This window comes from Thunnus thynnus, chromosome 14, assembly GCF_963924715.1.
Source record: "Thunnus thynnus chromosome 14, fThuThy2.1, whole genome shotgun sequence".
Taxonomy (NCBI): domain Eukaryota; kingdom Metazoa; phylum Chordata; class Actinopteri; order Scombriformes; family Scombridae; genus Thunnus; species Thunnus thynnus.
Genome location: NC_089530.1, coordinates 22903350 through 22924830, shown reverse-complemented (window position 1 = coordinate 22924830; position 21481 = coordinate 22903350). Strand labels below are relative to the sequence as shown.

General features: G+C 37.9%; 1 protein-coding gene across 2 annotated transcripts in view; it reads left to right on the top strand.

Annotated features, from left to right (window-relative positions):
• Positions 1-21481, top strand: part of LOC137197304 (protein kinase C epsilon type-like) — a 97746-nt gene extending 76265 nt beyond the window's left edge. For both annotated transcript variants that reach the window (XM_067610636.1, XM_067610635.1), the window contains exons 12-15: positions 13639-13777; positions 14952-15140; positions 19102-19248; positions 19574-21481. In XM_067610636.1, coding sequence (XP_067466737.1) covers positions 13639-13777; positions 14952-15140; positions 19102-19248; positions 19574-19720 — 622 coding nt within the window. In that variant the 3' untranslated portion in view covers positions 19721-21481. The remainder of the gene's footprint in view (positions 1-13638; positions 13778-14951; positions 15141-19101; positions 19249-19573) is intronic.

Genomic DNA, 21481 nt, shown 5'->3' with positions numbered 1-21481 from the left:
CAGCCTCTGTCTATTAAAAGGCAGTTTTAGCTCCTGTCTCTTTAAGCCCCCCCTCCTGATGAGCCCACTCTGTTCTGATTGGCCAACTTCTAGGGGTAGCACGTATCAGAGTCGTGTTAAGTTACCGTTAAGTTACCGCCGATGCAAACCCAACATTTCCTGCTTTACTGCTTCACATTAAAAGTTTTTAAATGACAGGTGACTGTTGTGAAGAATTTACAGGGAGTGAAACATGTTCCTCACTGAATTAGCAGAGCTTCATTAGCGACACTAAAAATAACAAGAAATTGACATGTTGGGAGCTATTTCTTCAGCAGATCAGTTAGAAATAATGCATGAAGGAATAGTAAAAGCAGAAACAGCCACAATGACGATGATGTTTGATGAAGAGCTGCAGGCGACCAGCACACCTCCAAAAAGTAAACAACTTATTTTACTTTGCAGCGCTGTGTAATGGGAACAATGGAAAAATGCCATAATGTTAGCAGAGCAGAGCAGTGAACTCGCACACTGTGCATGGAGCAGATGACCATATAAAGAAATCCATCGCCAGCCGACATCAGCTCGGCCTGAAAGTAGGTAAAACCACTGGAAACCGAGCATTCAGAGCAGTCTGAGGCTTTTTGCTCACAGGTTTTACTTCTACATACATTTACCTTTGACATGTTGGCACATTGTAATATTATATATATGTGACTGAGAATAAAGAAAAGCATAATAGGTCCTCTTTAAGGTACAAATTCAATGTAACGTCATTGTCATTAATCTTTACAATGCAGTAGAAGTTGTCAGGCGTTCATGGAGAAAAACAGCTGCTAAATATTATTGTCACATTAAATAGTTTCTGTAGTGATGAAATTCAAACACGTTGACTCTGTCAGTACACTGTTTGTGTATGGGACAAAGTTACCTCACTGTTCTTCTACTTTGGGCACTATTATCTGTCTGTGTGGACCACTCAGTCATAATATCATTGTCAACCAATAGCAAACACACAGCTGGTCCCACAAAGCAACACGCAGCTCGAATCATAACACTATTGTGATGGACACGGTCGCAGTAAAGGTTCAGGCAGTTTGCTACCAGAAATAACTGTGATAGAAGAAAAGTGAGTTCTTCTTTCCGGTGTTTTCTCTTTGTGAATCTGAGGTTTGATTTGGTGTTTAGAGTTTCTCGTCATGCAATCTGTGTGTGTGTGTGTGTGTTTGTGTGTGTGTGTGTGTGTGTTTGTGTGTGTGTGTTTATGCCGTGCCATCTTTACTCAGTAAGGACAGTGAGTTCTGTTGAGGCTGTGTGTGACGTTATGTCTCCTGCTCACTGACATCTGTTTTATCCTCTAATTTCAATGGTATTTAGCACACACACGCGCGCGCGCGTTTGTACTACATAAAACCTCAACCATCACAACTACCAGTCAACTCCTAAACCTAAACCTTAATTTGACCAAAAAACCAAGTCTTAACCCTCGAAAAGCCCTTTGAAGAAGAAATCATGACTAAAATGTCTATAGAGTCCAAAAATGTCTTCATTGTCCGAAAATTTTTTTAAAAAAATCCTGGCCTTACTTTCTCAACAGGTCCTCACTTTTCAGATAAGTCCTCTCTGTCCTAAAATGTCCTTATCTTCTTTAAGAAAAAAAAAAAGGCCTTCAAAACTCTCTTCAAAAACTTCCCAACAAAAATGTTCTCACTTTCTAGATAAGTCCTCTCTGTCCTAAAATGTCCTTATCTTCTTTAAGAAAAAAAAAAAGGCCTTCAAAACTCTCTTCAAAAACTTCCCAACAAAAATGTTCTCACTTTCCAGATAAGTCCTCTCTGTCCTAAAATGTCTTTATCTTCAAAAAAAAGCCCCTCCTCAAAAACTTCCTAACAAAAATGTTCTCACTTTCTAAAAATGTCCTCACTGTTTAAAAATGCCCCCTCACTTTTCAAAGAAACGCCTCTGACAAAATTCCCACTTTCAAGGTCTTAAACTCAGACTGTTCCTCTCAAAAGTAACAAAAGAAGAAAACAGCACACCTTTGATTGTGATCCAACTTAAACAAAAACTGAGGCATCATCGCCTCAGTAGAGTAAACAAATCTATAATTGAATGGCGAATATTTTCTTTTTCAGCTATTTTTGAACTCACTGTGACAGATAGTTCGAGGAAAAACTTGATATTTTCAGCACGCCGCCATATTTTAAAATCATAGAGCTCAGAGCCAAAGACCAATATTAGGAATGTGACAATCATCTATTCCTATTTCCGTCAATCAGTCACCTGTTAATAGTTTTAGATTTCCTGGCACCCTCACACATGATCTCTCAACACCCAATTGCATCCTCATGAAAGCACAGCAGAGACTGAGGTGTCATAAGAGGTTTGGTATGCGTACCAAAACTTTTAGCGCCGTCCCGACAGACTGTATCACAGTTTGATTTGGCAAACTGAGCGCTCAGGACTGCAGACTGCTACGAATGACGGTAAAAACAGCAGGAAAAAAATCACTGGCACGGAAATACCACAACTTAATAACATTTACACCACTCGCTGCAAAAGGAAAGCCCAAAATATCATGAAGGACGCCAGCCATACCGCTCATGTTCTGTCCTCACTCCTTCCACCCAAAAACACGTTACATCATACGTCATATCGCCCGTTTCGCTAACAGCTTCTTTCCACACGCAGTCAGGTTGCTGAACAGCTGACACACCCATATGCACTTTGTTGTCATTGTGTACTGTATGTTGTGTTTATAATATATACATATGAATGCACTGTGTACATAGTCTATGTACGGTATGTCTGTAGGGTCTTTTTTGTTGTTTTTGGATGGTGTGTCCTCTTTGTTAAGTACTTCATAGTAGTTTTAATGCACATGAGCAGGTTTTTCTTGATGTCACAGTAAAGGAAGGAACTGTCAATCATCTCTTGACGTGAAGTGACCTCTGTTTTTCAAGCTAAAGTCAATCAGAGCCTTGCAGAACAAAATTAGCAATGCAAAAATGCAGGCTGGCGATGCAAGGTGGTAAATTTTATCACAATTCCCACAATTGAATAAAACGGACCTTCAACCTTTTATATGCTGCATGATAGATATTGTCATATTAACAAATAAACAGGTATTCTTATCATGTGAGGACCTCCTGCCATTGACTTTTAATGGATAAAACTTAATTTAAATAAAAACAATATCTAAAAACTGACTTTTTTTACACAAAAAGAAACACACACCCATTTTGATATCAGAAATATGATCACAAATACTACATTCAGTTGAGATCAGGTTGTCATGTTATTAATTTATTTATCAGCTGCCAGTGTTAGTTGAGTGTGTTTGTCGCATTGGCTTTTCATTATCCGTGTACGTGCCCTTAAAAGTAGTGAATATACAAAATGATGGCATGAAATCCTCACGTACAAACACTCACAGTGTTCCCAGATTGAGGAAACAGGCTGGAAAGTGATCAAACATGAATGGTGTATTGTTAAGTGTTTGGAAATTAAAGGTCATTGGAACGTGAGAGAAGATGGTAAATTCCTCTTCCACATTTCACTGCTTTAATCACCTACTTGTATTTCTATCTTTTGTCCTGTTATTGTTTGTTTTTTTTATTTCCTAAAACCCAATAAGCTTCACTTCATCCGGGTTCCTCTGGGTTCTCCGATTTACTCCCTTCCGTAGAAATTCAGGGTGATCGTACAAAGTGTTTATTCACCAAAGAATTGCACAAGTAATTACCACAGAAACTCAGCTGAATAAATAATGAATAGTAATAGTTACCCAACTGTTGAAACTGGCTTTAAAAAATGCTTGTTGCAACAACCAACTTTCCCTGAAGGGTTTAATAAAGTCTCATCTTGTTTTTTTCTGATCCAAATATAGCCAGGTATGCTTCTTTGAAATACGACTGACATCAACTGACTGAAACAACTTGCCCGACATTAATCAAAGATTGTTAAACTGAGTCTTATTTCTTCTCAAGAATTTTTTTTTTTTACTTCTAAAGGTGCCAAACTCCCGTGTTGGGCAATATTCTTTTGACTTATAAAAGTACTTCAAATGCTAAGTGTTTTTCATTCGTAACGTAAGCTGTATGTTTTTTAGGGTATTTAACGTACAACATGTCACTCAAGACTGAAATTGTTGCCAAAAGCTCAATGATAAAAAATACTTGACTTGCTGGCACATATTGGTGCTTTAGTGATTAATGTTTTATATTTTTATTAATGGAGTGGTTGCATATAAAAAAGGAGAAACCCCAAATAGAGGACAATGATGTGGCACTAAAAGCGATTAAAGATAAATCATATATTTCAGATTAAAAAAAAGAAAACAGAGAAATCTCACTGAGTGTTAGCTTAGCTGTGTTTAGCACCAGTGGTAGAAGTATTATGAGCTTGATGTAGTTAAAGTATTGCAGTAAAAGTAGTGGTTTGGTCCCTCTGACTGATATATTATTATATATGACATCGTTAGATTATTCATAGTGAAGCATCAGTGTTAGAGCAGCATGTTACTGTTGTAGCTGCTGGAGGTGGAGCTAGTTTGAACTACTTTATATACAGTTAGCTAGTTTAGTCCAGTGGTTCCCAATCTAGGGGTCGCGCCCCTCCAAAGGGTCAGCAGATAAATCTGAGGGGTCGTGAGATGATTAATGGGAGAGGAAAGAAGAAAAAACAAAGTTCTGATACAGAAATCTGTTTTCAGTTTTTGGACTTTTTCTCTAATCTTTGATTTTTGCTGAAATATTGGATCATTTGAACATTTTTTGAAATGAAAGCATGTGAGAAGTTTAGAGGGAAAAATCACTATTTGGTGGAGCTGTTAACAACTCATAGACATGTGAAATGTGACCCCGACTACACACTGCTTTTTATAAGACGTCAAAAGCCAAAAAATTGTATTTTAAAAGCTTGTTATATTATCCATTGTGTCAAATCTTCATCTGAAAAGTAACTAAAGCTGTCAAGTAAATGTAGTGGAGTAGAAAGTACAATATTTCCCTCTTAAATGTAGTGGAGTGGAAGTATAAAGTAGCATCACATGGAAATACTCAAGTACAATACAAGTGCCTCAAAACTGTACTTGAGTAAGTGTACTTTGTAACTTTCTCCACTGTTTAGCACAAAACACAAAGTTCAGCTGAGACTGATGTGAATGTCATTAGATTTGCATGTATTTGGTTTTAAACCACAGTTTTGAACAAATAAAATGGAATAAAAACATCTCTAACACACTATAAATAGCTTGAAACACAATGTCATATAAAACTGAAGCATGACATAAACAAGGCTTAACATACTGGAACTTACTTCCATAGTTAATAATCAGAGGATGTGAAATATGAATCTACCACTCTGTAGTTGTTTTGGCTACATGATGTCCCACCCTGCTGGTGCCTGCTGGACCAGGACTCATTGTTTCACACAGTCTCTGTTACAATGCTTTTATTAATGAAGACGTGAGTTTATAATCACAACATGTGAACGGTGTGTATGTGCTTCTTTAGGTTTTATAACACAGTTTAATCTATATCAATCATCAAGGTTGAAGCCAAAAGCTCGGACGTTTATTGTTATGTGTTTGTCTGTGATTGCTTTTGGCTACATAAGGAAGTTTTAAAGTAATACTCCACCCAAAACCTGTCTTGAGAAACAAACACTGACCTCCTATAGCGTGAACAAGCAAGAAGTGGCTTATTACTAGACATACAGTACATCTGTTACCAGAAGGGAAGAGATGTGATGTCTGTTTAGATTATTAAATTAAATTATTAAAATAAATATATTCTGATGGTGAAAACACTGTCTACCTGTTTGTGCAGTATCATTAAAATTACCATGATTTTGCCAAATTAAAGCTTAATCCTTGCTGTTGCTATAACAGATGCCCTGAAATTCTGCTGAAATTGGCATATTTAGCTGTATTTTAGAATAAATATAATTTAAGAATCCACATATTTTGAACATAATTAATCACACAAATGGATAGTCGAAGAGAATATTATATTTCAGGAGAGTTTTATAAGACTTTATTAACTCCTGTACAACTGACATTTCCATCGACTTCTGGAAACGTCACTACTGTATAAAATTAAATTTTATATAATCTCACTGCACATCATTTATTTTATTTCTGAATGATTTAAGAGCAATCGAGCTTATTCAGGTTCCAACACATCAGCAGTGCTTTATATAAACACAATGGGACAACAGGACTAAAATTTTCACTGTACAGTATACTAATGATAATAATAATAATAATGATAATAAAAAAAAATAATAATGATAATATCACCTCAGGTTTACAATCTTTACCATTAAAAACATTCTGATTAACTTCATTGTTAGTTGGTCTTTATTTAGCAGGATTATTTTTTAGTTCAGATGGTTTTTACTCTGATTTGTATGTAGATACAAAGCAAAAATATAAGACCTGAAAGAAATGTTGGTCATGTAAATGATACCCAACCCCAATGTATGAGTATGACATTCTTTGAAAAAAAAAATCTGCTTTAGATGCTTTTCAACAAGCTCTTTTGTTTGTTTGTTTTTTTTGTTTTTTGTTTTTTTTTTTGCTCTAAATTGTCATTTGCTGATCAGATTATATCACTGGAATGCACCATGCTGGAGTTTTTCTTCAAAGGTCTTGTGACATAGTTGGCTCGTTCCTGTTCATCTCCAGAAACCATAAAAAGGTTTTTAAAGTGGACATATCTTGGTATTTTGTGATTTTCTGTTATTTTTTTTACATTGTTATGATGTTGGATGTTAAACATGGTCAAACATCCAAGATTTGAATGTATGTAAAATGCTCCCTGAAAGTTACCTGGTCTGAAAGCTCTGTTTGCAAAGCTACCTCTACTTCCTCCTTGTAATGCCATCTTGGCAGTGCGTGACGCTGCCTAACTCCCAGCCAATTAAAAATGGGCAAAGAGGCAGGCCGAATGGCTGAAACAAGCCACCTAGCGGCTGGCAGACCTGTCACTCAAAGCATTATGCATAACTTTACGACTTAATAAAATTTAAACGAGTGAGTTATAAAAAAAATTCACCCCTCGTACAGTTGTCATGAAAGGGGAAATTAGCTATAGAGACCAAAACCATTTTTTGTACCAGGCTGTAAACATGTTTATTTCTGTTGTAAAGTTGGGCATTTTAACATGGGGGTCTATGGGGATTGACTCGCTTTTGGAGCCTCAAGTGGCCATACGGGGAACTGCAGTTTTTGGCACTTCCGCATTGGCTTCATTTTACAGCTCCGGAGGTTGCCGCTTGGCTTGAACATTTACGTATGTATTTGAGAAGTTTGCATTTCAAATAAAGAACAAGAAAAAGAAGTGAAATCCTGCTACTATTGTTTGTTTGCACAGAGTGGACTCATCGGGAGGGGTGTCTTTAAGAAGCAGGAGCTAAAACGGCCTGTTTCAGACAGAGGCTGAACTGAGGGGCTGCATAAAGGGACAGTATAAGATAAATAAAGAGTTTTTCAACCTGTAAATCATACAAATATATTCCAGCAGAGCCCCAGAATAGAAATATAGACCTGGAAATGTGCATGATACGTCCCCTTTAAAGCACAGACTCCAGTTAGCTTTCACAAACACTAAGATTAATGGTTCAGTCTTTCATCATTGTTTTTTCAGTCATGCTGTTTTGATAGAGTGAATATTGCTCTGTCAGACGTTGGCAGACACACACGCACCCACTGCGTGTTAATTCATGATTGCTGAATTGACTGAGCTACCTGATCCGCACCCTCCCTCCCTCCCTCCCTCTCTCTCTCTCTCTTTCTCTCTCTCTCTCTCACTCTCCCTCGTTCCTGACCCACTTTGTTGACCAGAAGAAGACGAACAACAAGTGTTTTGGGAACATTATGTCCCGACTCTCTCTCCCCCCCCACCCCACTCGCCTCTTCCTCTCCCCTCCCTCCTCTCCTCTCCTCTCTTCACCGCCCCTCCATCCTCTCCTCCTCCCTCTCTCTTCCCATCATCCCTCCAATGCTCCTTTTTTTCTCCTATCAGCCCCTCTCGTCGACGCTCGCATCACTACGACCCACCCTTTCACCCCCTCCCAAAAAAGAAAAATATGTTTTAGACAGTAGCAATTTTTTTTTTTTTCCTTTGCTTTTTTTCCGCTTCACTGAAGTCTTAAAGAGCAAATAGAAGTTAATGTTTCGATGTGATGCTGTTGGCAGAGCAGGTTCAGACTGGTCGAGGGCAGATACATGTCTGAGTAAACACACACACACACACACACACACACACACACACACACACACACACACACACACACAGAATCTACAAGACTTTACTAGAACATCATCGCGCAGCCTGTCAAGGGTTGGGTATCGAACCTCATGACCTTTTGAGAAGCGACTGAAATGTGTCTGTTTCAAACTTTTTCGTCTGCATTTTATTTTCTCAAACAGCTGATGTTGAGACATAATTTCATATCTCAGTCATATCTTAACAAAAGCAAAATAAATAAATGTTTTGTCTCTGGTGTAAATTTGAGGTTAGACCACTTGCTTGAAGGCAAAAAAGTATTATTTTCCACCTACAGTCAGTCCTCGCTGACAACAAGTCTGTTATATGATCTGCTGAGCGATGAGTCCTATTTTGTCTACAGACCTGTTTTGTTTTTTTCTTGCCATCCATTTTATCTTTGTCCTGCTTTGCTTTCTTTTCTTTATTGATTTTATGAAGTTTAATATAATTTTCTCATTTTGCATAGTTGAAAGTTGTTCTGGAAAAAATGTTTAATGTTAATTTGCACTATTTTATTTATGACTTGTATACATAATTTAAAGATATCAAGGCAACTAGGAGCATGATGTTGAGTAGTAATATAATATAGTAACAATATAAGTTCATCTAAATCATTGTTTTTGCCAGGAATTAAGTTAACATGAATCAAATTTCCTTATAAAACGTATTTGGGTTTATTATATATCATATTATCACATTAATTTGTGTACATTTGAGTCATTTATCCAATATATTTCAATCAAAGTTTCCTTACTTTAAATCTACTCAATAATATAATGTGTCACTTTATTGCCGTAATCTTCTGAAGTAACCATTGATCACATTTTTATGGTGTGTGTGATTCTTGTGGTGTTGTTTTATCTCCAAGTGTCACCAAGTTATATGATAAAAATGATGGAGAAAACTATTCAAATAAGACCTTTTAAAACAGATTTTTTTTTTGTTTGTTTTGTTTTAAGTATTATCGCACCAACGCTCATTAAATTACATTTGTTTTAAATGAAGCTGTAGTTGTTGGCGGAAGCATCTTGGGAAATCTGCACACACCAACATTAACAAAAAGTAAGCTCGTTCCCAAAGTGGTTTCTGTTAAATTGTAGTTTTATTATCTAGTTTATTAATATCCTCCCATCCTGATCCGTCTCTCATGCCGCAATTCCACACAGATAAATATACAAGTGGCAACAGTTTGTGTGTGTTTGTATATTTAACCAGATGTGTGTTTGGAAGATGGAGTCACACAGAAGAGGGGATGGAAGGATGGGATGAGTTGAGAGAGAGAGAGAGAGAGAGACAGAGAGAGAGAGAGAGAGAGAGAGAGAGAGAGAGAGAGAGAGAGAGGTTAGCTGTCACAGTGCACAAGGGTTGCCGCTGAGGACGTAATGGAAAAATCACTCAAGATTAACATGAAACACAGGAAATGCTCTCAATTGAGCCTGATTGCCGTGTGTGTGTGTGTGTGTATGTATGTATGTATGCGTGTGTGTGTGTCCAAACAGAACTCCTGACGGCGCTGACAGAGCCGCTGATGTTTATTGACAGGACGATATTGAACCTTTTCCAAAAAAACCAAAAAAAAATCATGTGAAGGTGATTTCCCTGACTGAAGGAACACCGATGACACTGATGTTGAATGTCAGCTGATATCAAACAATTCCCTTTGTCAAGTAACAAAACTAATTTTTTCTTCTTTTTTACACATATAAAGATGATGTAAAGGGGGGGTTAGTATGTTTTATGCAAACACAAATGGACAATCTGTATTTTCCAGGAAAAACACAGCAACAGCTTGGCATATTAGCTGATACTTCAACTGAAGCATGATGTTCATGAACTCCTTAACCACTGATGTGATAATACCCTGACATTTACGTTGGCATTTGATTGGTCCTGTATGTAGTTCTGTAGCCCAGCTGGTCACTAACTCATCTGAGTTTATGAGATGTGTTGCTATTGGAGCTAACAAACCACTTTTCCAACCAACTGGTATAAAGTTTTCCACTTGTATTTCTTAATTCGTTCTTAAAGTTGTTAATTTGTTTTTTTACTCTTCATTGTCTGGCAGTACCATATACTCAATATTCTGTGTCAGCTTGTTCCATCTCCACTCATCTGGGTTTATAAGGTTAAACCATTTTTTTTAGCCTTTCAGAGGCTTTTTAATCCATCTCTTGGACCGGTTGCCAGTCTATCACAGGACTTAAAACGTCCAACTCTTAAATGAAACCATCCACCGAATGGCTTTAAAACAACTTCTTGAATTAGAACACTTGGCTATCACCTCTGTATTACAGCCTTTTAATGACTGTAGGTTTAAAAGTAGATATTTTAATGATCAGGCTCACATTCCTTTTATAACTGAGTGCAGAGAGGAGCCAGCATCTTTATAGAGGGGTTTCTTGCATTATTCATTCTGAAAAACTAAAATTAAATGATAAAACGTTTTGAGGGTTTTCTGCCCATATTCCAAAATAAATTCTTACACAACTGTAATGACGTGAAACTCATCTGAACTCACATATCTCAGCTTTTAATCTTAAATTTTTATGACATGAATTAATGGATTCGATTCTTATGGTTTTAAAGACGGACATCATCGGCAAAGCATCATCAGAATAAAATGAGCAAGACATACTTTGAATTTATGACATAGGAAATATCTGAAATATGAGAAAATCATATTACCATAGACCTTACTGGTCATTCATCTTAATAAACCAGACAAAACAGATGTTGGTTCACGGCACATAAACCTTTTTAATTCCAGTTTAAGTATGACATTTAATCATTAACATTCATAACACTTTAACAACTAAGTGTCAATAAATACTACAAAGACTAAAACACATAAAACAATAGCAATAAATACTTGTGCAGAGAATCAAAGCATCATGAAGAAAACTGATTAAATTATTTTGCAATAAGTAAATTAAGGATATTACGCAATAAATGAAGGATTATATAAATAATGCCCATTTCCTGGTATGCAACCCTGGCCCTAGCTGACAGGCTTCTCATCCTGTAAAACCACAACAAAACATCTACACTTAGATAAATATCATTCCATTAGTGCTGCTGAACACCTGCAGCCACTTAATATTGAATTTTCCTGCAGCGAGGTGATATGTAATACAAAGATTAATGTCAGCAGCCCTTTAAATTCAATCACAAATGTATTAAATACATATGCTATTTTTCTGCTTTGCTGCAGGCGTGCAATTCAGATTTAATGTGCTGGGAGTCGCCTGGAGGTGAGATATGCAAACAGGCAGCCAGAGGGTCACCGGTTTAATTTTTCGTCCGGGGAAATATAGAACAAGTGCTGCTCTTTCCTTCCTCAGCATGAGGCCATCAATGTATCTTTTAGTAAGGCACAGTCCTCAGCTGCTCAGCAGTACAAGACTGTGGTTTTTTTGGGCAGGTAAGAGTGATGAAAGTTTGAGATTGTATATGGAGTTCAGATAAATAAAACCAAACATGCTTTAGCAGACATAGCCAAGGTAGAAAACATTCAAAATGGATTTCTTGGAAGGACAACAAGCTTCAATCAATGAATCAATATGAAAACACTTAACTGCAAGCTGTCAGCTATTCTTAAGCATTAATCATCAACCTCTCATACACTCCATTGCACATGTCTTGTGTGAAAAATAGAGTGAGATACTCTACAGCCTTTTAGAGAGAAGGTTTGGCCTTTTTCATGATTTCAAAACTGACTCAAACTCAGGATTGTTCATAACGTTCAGTATTCTTTGTCACCAGAGACTGACCCAAACTTGAACCATTAAGTAAAAACTTGGCTTGACGCCAACTGTCAAGCTTCACTGCATCTGACGTGTCATGTTATTTTTCCATTAGACTCGAGGCACATTAGCATACCATTTGTGGTTTTAACTTTGCACGAGATCCAGATATCTGCAGTAATAGCCGCAAACTGCACATTTTCAATCTAATACTGAATGTACAGTTAATGATATACTGCAATAATTATATGTGGTTGAACAATTATAAAATTGTATAAAGAGGAATCAAGTAGAAGTATGTTTAAAAGAAATCTGTTTAATGTAGAAATAGGGGTTGGTCAAGTTTTTCTAAATTCTGGGAACCATTACTGAAAACTGAAAACTCCACCAGTCTCCATTGATGACATGTGAGAACCCATGGTCTCTCAAACAAGCTGAAACCAAATTATTTACTTTTTTTCAGTTTTTATAAAATAAATCTAACAAGAAACAGGGAATTATTGGTGTATATTCATTTATCTTCTAAAACAGGAACAAGTAATGGAAACAAATCTGGTAAAATTCGGATTTTAAAAGTTTTAGCTCAAGTTCAGGTGACTCGAAAAGTTTTACGTTTACCGAAACTCGAACTTGTCTGAAAAGGGAAATTTCCTTGGTTTATGGTGCAAAAAAACCTCCCACAAATATAAAACATTTGTTTTCCTTGGCAGTGCATAATCAGCAGCTCTTTTGTATGTCTTACCATTTTTCTCACAGCTTTAAATAATGCCATCAATAACTCAGGTCCTATCAGAGGAGTAATGATGGGACAGAAAAGAACAAACCTTTCACCAGCAAGACACAGCAGCTCTCACACAGGATTGTTCATCTTTTTATTTTTGGGTCTTGCAAAAACAGAACAGTTGCATAAGCTCTTGACTTCAGAAGCACTCACGCACTCCGTCTCCTCCCTGGCTTGTCAGGGCGGCTGTATTTTTGAAAACACCTCGGGCTGAATGGCTGCAGTAGCTGCAAAAAGGAGATGTTGACATTTTTGTAGCGATCAACCATCAAGCCCAGAGCGGCTGCATTCATGACCAACCCTGTCATCTCTCAACACTGCTGCTCTTATCTCTGAGACTGCTCTCTCTCTCTCTCTCTCTCTCCCTCTCTCACTCTCTCTCTCTCTCTCCCTCCTCCATCTTTTTCTCCCATTCAGCCCGAAACTTTCTCTCTTCTACCAGGTCTGTTCCCTTCCTGTCCTCCTGCTGTATGCTTCTCCTTTTCTGAGAAAAACATGAGGCACATTACGTTTCCAAAAACTAAAAATCCCTGCGGGGATATGAAAACCTTGTGGATCATTATTGTTGTAAATTAATTTTCTTAAATATGTGTTGCTTTTATGAGAAGCATTCATCACACAAAAACACATGAGATGTCTTTAAAATCAACTGAAACATTTAAATTGAATACTAGCTTTACAGATCTTTGTCAAAATATGAACTGTCCCAAATTACCATAAAGCTTCTCTGTGTGTTTTATTTGTGTAAAGTTTCACAATCTCTAATAACTTATTGGTAAAGAAAGATGTATGTAAGTACATTGTGAATCTTCCTTGCCAATCCTTCCTTTCACTCATACTATCTACTGCTGCTCTGCAGAGACTTGAAGCTGGACAACATATTGTTGGATGCGGAGGGTCACTGTAAGCTGGCAGACTTTGGTATGTGCAAGGAGGGAATCCTCAACGGCGTTACCACCACCACCTTCTGTGGTACACCGGACTACATCGCACCCGAGGTGACCTCAACCACACAAACACACAAACAGCATCCGATGTTCATCCAAACATCCAATGTCAATGTTCAACTATTTGCAGATGATACTCTGCTGTATGTTTCACTGCTTGTCATGAAAATATGTATCCTTTATGTAATCAGATTGTCTCACTGAGATCAGGATCTCTTTTGCAAGAGAGACCTGAGTACAGCAGAGGGAAAGAAAACAAACATAGCCAGGCATAACAAAAGCACATACAGCATCAGAAACAATCAAAGACATCACTAATCACAGCCCTGAGGTTTAACGTCTAAAATCGGATCGTGTGATAGGACATTCAAGTTTTAAAATATGTAATTCATTCCACTTATAAGTCTATTTATAAGTCTTCTCAAGTCTGGTATTTACCTGAGGGTTAACTAGAGTTAAACAGTCCTGAGGTATTTATAAGATTGGACGATTTCAATGCCGGCGCCATTAGCTGTATGGATCGGTTATGATGCGCACTGGAATTATGGGTTCTTGAGACATTTTCTCTTGCTTGACAGCATTCAGTACAAGCTTGAGTTTATGCAGAGATGTCTGAAGAGCATTAAAGGCAGATTGGAATTTAGATATGGCTTGAGTTGAAGAGGAGCCAAATACATATAAAACTGTGTCATCTGCATAGAAATGGATACTATAAGTTAGTGTTAGAGTGATAATATTGTTATTATCACGTAGCGTAAATAGAAAAGGACCTAGCACAGGCCCTTGTGGTACCCCCTTATTTATCCTAAGGAAGGTTGTTTTGAGACAGTTGTGAGACCATCAGTACAGATTGCCAGTGAATGAAACAAGTTCTGTGCAAAAATATCCAAACCACAGTGTAGTTTGTTGAATTATGCAGTGGTCGACACTATCAAAAACCTTTCAAAGATCAACAAAGAAAGCAGCAGCTGGTCTCAGATTTTAGTATGTTTATTGGAAGTGCTCAGTGTGCTTGATCACAGAATTGTGTTTATGAATCAAAACTCAAAATACTTAAATTTGTCTCTCAAAATGATATTGGCTCGCTATACTCAATCTCACTAGCATGAAATTAAGTGTAATCTGAATTTAGGTGGGATTTTTGACTTTGATCTTACCCTTGTGCAATCATATCATACATTCTCCGGCCCTGTTTATGAGTGTCTTCGTCTTTGTGTGTGTTTAGATCCTCCAAGAGCTTGATTATGGCCCATCAGTGGACTGGTGGGCTCTGGGGGTGCTGATGTATGAGATGATGGCAGGCCAGCCGCCCTTTGAAGCCGACAACGAAGATGACCTGTTTGAGTCCATCCTCCATGACGACGTTCTCTATCCCGTCTGGCTCAGCAAGGAGGCCGTGTCCATTCTCAAAGCGGTCAGTTAGTGGGAGGTGTGAAAGGAGGGGAGGGGGGGGGTGTTCAGTGATGCTTTAAGGTTTGTACAGTAGAGAAACCCCCACCATTATGAATCAAGGGTGACCCCGGCATTAGCTCAAAATTTAGTAATATTGTATAGATGTGTTTTTCAAACTCAGTTGTGGACAGTGAGTCCATCTGAACGAGGTATTCTGAGATAGGTTACAGTCAAGTAGAGCTCCAACGATTAGTCAGTCAACAGAAAATTAGTCGCCAACTGTTTTGATAACTGATTTACTGTTTTGGTTCATTTTTTAAGAAAAAAAAGGTCCAAGTTATTTGATTCCAGCTTCTCTAATGTGAATATTTTCTGGTTTATGTAATCTTCTATTAATAGTTAACTAAATATCTTTGGCTTATGGATTGTTGGTCGGGACAAAAGAAAACATTTTAGGATGTCGCCTTGGGCTTTTGGACATTTTATAGACCAAAGAATTTATCGAGAAAATCATTGACAGATAAATAATTGTTAGTTACTTACTAGGTGTACTTTGTATTCAAAGGTAAAAACTCAAGCAACACTTTTAGTTTAAAGAACAGTTTTATTTATAATAACTTTATTCACAGTAGTTTTGACCATTTTAGATTTTGTTGAGCCAGAAATCTCTACTCTACAGTTTGTATGTAGTTAGAACAAAATTCATACTCCCATAAGATAAAAATCAAACATGTGTGATGATAACATCATTGGTGACATTTCTGCACGAAGGAATAGACTGAATACCTCTCTGATGTATGAAGAGACTATGAACTAGTTCTAGTTCTAGCTCTAACTTTTGCAGAAGACTCTAAGTTATTTTTAGTTTTAGTTGTGTTGGTTTTCTTTGCATTTCTCCTTGGTTTTTTTTAAAAAGCAGTATATGAGCACTAAAGCTTAGTTATCGCACATTGGGGAAGTCACTTTTTCAAAAAGTCAACCCACATACCGTAATGTACTGTAAAGGCAATTTCCTGTGACTGTCATAAGCATATATGGCCAGCGACATCCATCCGTCAGCAGTAAGATATAATGTCTTACCGTTCAGTCTAGTCTTTTTATTTTCCTGTGTGGTGTCATACAGCTGCACTATGTGTCTTGAGATTGCACCGTGTCAGATGAGGTCGTAGAACTGACGTTGTTCCGCTCATTGGATGCCTCCACTGCCTCACTCGTGTGTGAATCTATCTGGTGAGTCCTTGTTGTTGTAGAATAAGGCAGCTGCTTTTTACAAAGTTGGCAAACAGCCTTATCTTTGTTGGAAATTTTGTCATCTCCGGTGTAGCCCCCAAAATACTTCCACACACTGCTTCTCAGACACTTCGGTGTTCTCAGTATCCGTTCAGCGCGGCTTTGCTCGCTACTGTCCTTCTCCATTTTTATTTAATAGTTTAGTTTACACCTTTGGCGGGATCACAAGGCAAACTACTTTAAATGGTCTGTTTTTACCCTACGTTTGAACAAAAGTTTGAATTTCCAATAAAAAGTCACAGCCTTATCGCACATAATGAAGAATTTAAATGATATCCAGCTGTAATGGACTTATGGGATTCATAAAGGACTGTTACCTGTTGATGTCTACGTTTCTGTGTCAGTCTTTTTGTGTTTCTGTGTCTGTCTCTTGGTTTTTTTGTTGTTTTTTTGGCTCCATCTGCTCCGTGTGTCACTGCAGTTTAGTGTTTCTTACTGTCAAATGTGAGTGAATGCAGCTTTTTTCTTAGTGTCATATGTTGATCCGTGTTTCCTGTTCCTACAAGAACATTGGATAATTCCCACTGTCTTTGATTCCCTGTGTGTGTTTGTGTGTGTGTGTGTGTGTGTGTGTGTGTGTAATGCCACTTGTCTGTCCATTTATTTGTCCATCCAGTTTTTCCATCACAAGCCTTGCGTTTACCTTGGCTGTTGGTGCAGTTTGCCTGCAAAGCCTTGTGGGAAAGTGTGTGTGTTTATGTTGGACAATGTCTTGGACTCTGACCAGTCACTTGACCGGGACTCTGGGCTCTGATTGGATATTTCGTCCGACTGAAGGACTTCAGGTCACATGGCCGAGCAGCTTGTTCACCACTCATCCACTTTTCAAACATTTATGTAGAAAAAGCCAAAGTGAACGAGCTATTTTATTTGTGTTCACTGTTTCCATACGGAGAGACGGTTTGCAACCAGTTCATAAATGAAGTCAAGTCAATTTTTAGGGGTTTTACAATCTGTATAACAATACAAGGAAATAGAAAAACTCCCCCCAAAAAACCCTTTAATGTGGAAAAAATGGAAGAAAGCTCAGGAAGAGCAACAGAGGTGAGCTCCCTCTTCCAGGATGGAAAGATATGCAATAGATAAAATACGGAAAAACATGATGACAGAATTAGTGTATCTTTCTGTGACTCAGACTAACAAGATTCAAATGACATCTTTCTTCATCATGTTAAGTACTTGTGGTTAAATTAACATTACAGGGGAAAAAGTCATGTTTATTGTGCAGAATGTCCTTTGTATTTCTGGTAAACATGCGCATCATGTTTGAGTTGCATTGAACATCCAAACACTTTTAATATCTTTCATGTAGACTCTTCTAGGATAGCTCTCCACTAGCCAAGATCACGTACGAACAATCACACAAGAGGCCTCTCATTCTTACTTGCAGCTGACTGTTGCTTTAATTTAAATGAGAATAGTCACTCGCGGTGGCTTATATCAGCTCTGAGGAGTTTACACTGATGTCCAAAGTAACTGTTGGGTGTTGTCTAGTTAGTACTCTCTCAACAGTGTCTCTGCAACCATTTGACACGTGCCAGTTAAAGCAAAAGCTTCATGCCAGACGTGCCATACAGTAGATAGTCTGTTTATGTCAATCAAATCTGATAAAACAGCTGCTGTTGTGGAGAGCTGACGTGCGCTGACACGGGGACACAGGAAAGAAGTGTTTCCTGACGAGTCGACGCGTTCGAAAAAAACGCGTTGTAAAAGTGTGTTGGCTCACGTTGGAAACAACGGATATGTGTGTTTTGATTCACGTCATACTTGTGTGTTTTGGTCCTTCTACTCCTCTGAACCTGAAAGTTGATTTTTTTTTTTTTTTTCAGTTTATTTTTTCTTTTGATGCAACAAAAGTTCCTTCCTAAACAGCCTGTTGATGCTCGTCAGATGAACTATTTTTGGTCTCTTTGGGTGATTGTGTGAAATTTTCTTGAGCCTCGGTGTGTGAACTGTTCTCTGCCACAAACGGGTAAAATAAACAGACCCAGAGTCTTGGCGTCGTCCACAGATGACGCATATAAAAAACAAGAAGTACTCAGATTCTTTACTTAAGTAAAAGTAGAAATACCACAATTTTAAAAACAATCCATTACATGTAAAATTTCTCAAATTTAAAATCCTGCTTAAGTACATAATAAAGTACTTAAGCCTAATTTGTGTAGGCAAGTTCTCATACGTATATTTTGCAGAACTTTACTCTCATCTTTGCGTTTTTGTGAAATTTAATTAATTTTTTTTTAAGTTAAGAGGAACTAACAACTCACAGACATCTGAAACATGACAAGGAGACACAGCTACACACTGATTTTATGTGCTGATTTAATAATGCAGCGAAATTTAGAAGCTTATTTTATTTCATTTAAAATTTGAATCTGAAAAGTAACTAAAGCTGTAAAATGAATGTAGTGGAGTAGAAGTATAAAGTAGCAGCAAATTACAAGTATTTTTACTTAAGTACAGCACTTGAGTAAATGTACTTAATTACTTTCCACCTCTGATAAAAAATACATTTTTAGCTGAAAGTAATAGTGACACTTGAGTGCTTCTTACATGAATCACAACCAGCAAGTCGAACAAACTGATATTTACATCATAACAATCCTGTCTTCCTTTCCAATTTTAAAGAACTAAAAATATTTTCTTTCGCTTTCTCTCTGTCTCCATCTCTCTATTCTTCTGTCACTTCTCAGTTCATGACTAAGAGTCCTAACAAGCGTCTGGGCTGTGTGGTGGCTCAGGGTCTGGAGGAGGCCATTAAGCTCCATTCGTTCTTCAGAGAGATCGACTGGACGCTGCTGGAGCAGCGGAAGATCAGACCACCGTTCAAACCACGCATCGTGAGTTCACGCACACGACAAATAACCACGAGACTGTGAAAAATAGTATTTGCAGGGGGAAGAGGCTAAAATGTGAACATTAGAAGCATTTACTGTTGTTGTATTTTCTCACCAGATCATGGTAGAAGTCTCCTCTAGCAGGAACTGATGAGACAATATTCTCATAATTAACAGTCGGATGTTTTTATTGTCGCAAAATGCTCTTTTTAAAACATTTGATCTTATTCGTCTGAGATTGTTGAATGTGCTTCCTTTTTCTACTGACGCTGGTGAAACAGATGACATCCAAACTCTTAAACCATCTCTCTTGTTCTCTTTCTTCCAGAAAACCAAAAGGGATGTGAATAACTTTGACCAGGACTTTACACGTGAAGAACCTGTCCTGACGCCGGTGGAGGACAGCATCATCAAGCAGATCAACCAAGATGAGTTCAAAGGATTTTCCTACTTTGGAGATGAGACTGTGGCCTAGACGTACATACTCACACACACACATTCACACACACACACACACACACACACACACGTACAATTAACACTCCATACACCACCACTACACCACACCTTCAAGCAAAGACACAGTATTTAAAGAAACAGTGATCTCCTCTACGAGCCTCTGGAATGAGACCTCCTGAACACTTCCTGATTCTGACCACTCCAGGAATTATACTAGACCATCTGTATCTCTCTTTATGGTTTCTGTGCTCGTGTTGTTTGTCCATTTGTGCATATCCCATCAAACTGTATGCTCAAGCAGCATGTTAAGTACAGGTCAAATACTGTAAGAAAAATGACCTGATGCTCCCTCGTTTGGTCTGGATTTATTTCTGATGCAAGCAGCGGGCTGACAAAACCAAACTCTGTGTTGTCAGAGGTGTGTTTTGAAGTAGTTATGTTGACAAAGTTCATAGGCTGTTAGTGTGTGTGAAAGAGAGAGAGAAAGAGAATGTGTGTACAAGAGTGCATGCATGCATAGTTGCATACCTCTAGAAAGAGTAAGACTGTCATTTCTGTACATCATGTGCTGTATCCTGTGTCTATATCTGTGTTTAAAGAATGTTTTTCTTCCCTAAAAATGTATGTGAATGGAAAAAAATCATTGAACCAATGATTGTATTTAAAGGAAAAAAAAAGGTCTTGAAAAGTACTTAATTCATGAAAAGTGATGTCAAAGAGATGCAAGAAATCAAAGATTTTTTTTTTTTTTTTTCTGATGAAATCATGATGAAATTAGAGGTTTTGTCAGTGTTTTTATTTCAAAGTCAAGAGTCAAAACTGACAAATGTCAACTGAAGAAGACGCACTGCAGAGGCGACACTTTGACGTTGACATTTTGAATTTTAGTTGAGCTTTATTCTCAGCGGTTCTTGCCTTGTTGTGGAGAGAAGGTCGCGCAGTTTTTCCTTCTCTCTCCATTTTTTTTTAGCTTGTTAGCATTAGCGCTCCCATGTTCCCGTTCTCCATTAAAAAAGTAGGGCTGCCCCCGACCAAAGATTTCCCTAGTCGACTAGTTCAAGCCATTAACCGACTAGCCGTTGCACGTTTACGATATTAATTTGATTATTTAAAAAGAAAATGCTTTGAGTTCCAGGGCTGTGAAAGAATGTTATTAGTAACATTGTTAACACTGTGCTACATTACAGAGAAATACAAAACCGTAATAATGAGCCTTTAAAATATACAAGCGTACGCACGAAGCGAGCCGTCTGTTAGCGACAATGCTAACAGCGCTAAAAGTTAATGATTCCGAATGTGTCTGACCAATCAGCAAGCAGAATGAGGTTTTTTTTTTCAGTCCCGTGGGTCAGTTAGTTCCGTTAAATCCTGACAGAAAAGCGCTGAAGCTAACAGATATTTCACAGAGGACCGGGTCACTGACTGAGCAACGAGGTTACGCCATAGGCCACCGAAGGCCGACCAATGGCGTAACCTCATTGGTCGCCAGGGCGGGGTGTCGCCACATGTCGCCACTTCCTGTATACATTGTTGGAGTTTTTTCCCTGCAGACAGTTGGTCGACTACGAGGCAGCGGCCCTATTAAAAACCAAATGGTACCATTAGCCTCCTTAGCTAACAAACCTACAGTAGCTCACCACTGCGAGTGTCCATTGTTTTGAGTGAGGCACGCTTACAGTGTTAACAAGCTCTGTTCCATCTAACTTGATACTTGACATTGACACAAGTTGTCCAGTGAAGCCAAATAATGAGCTGAAATGTAAAAATGTCAAGGGAG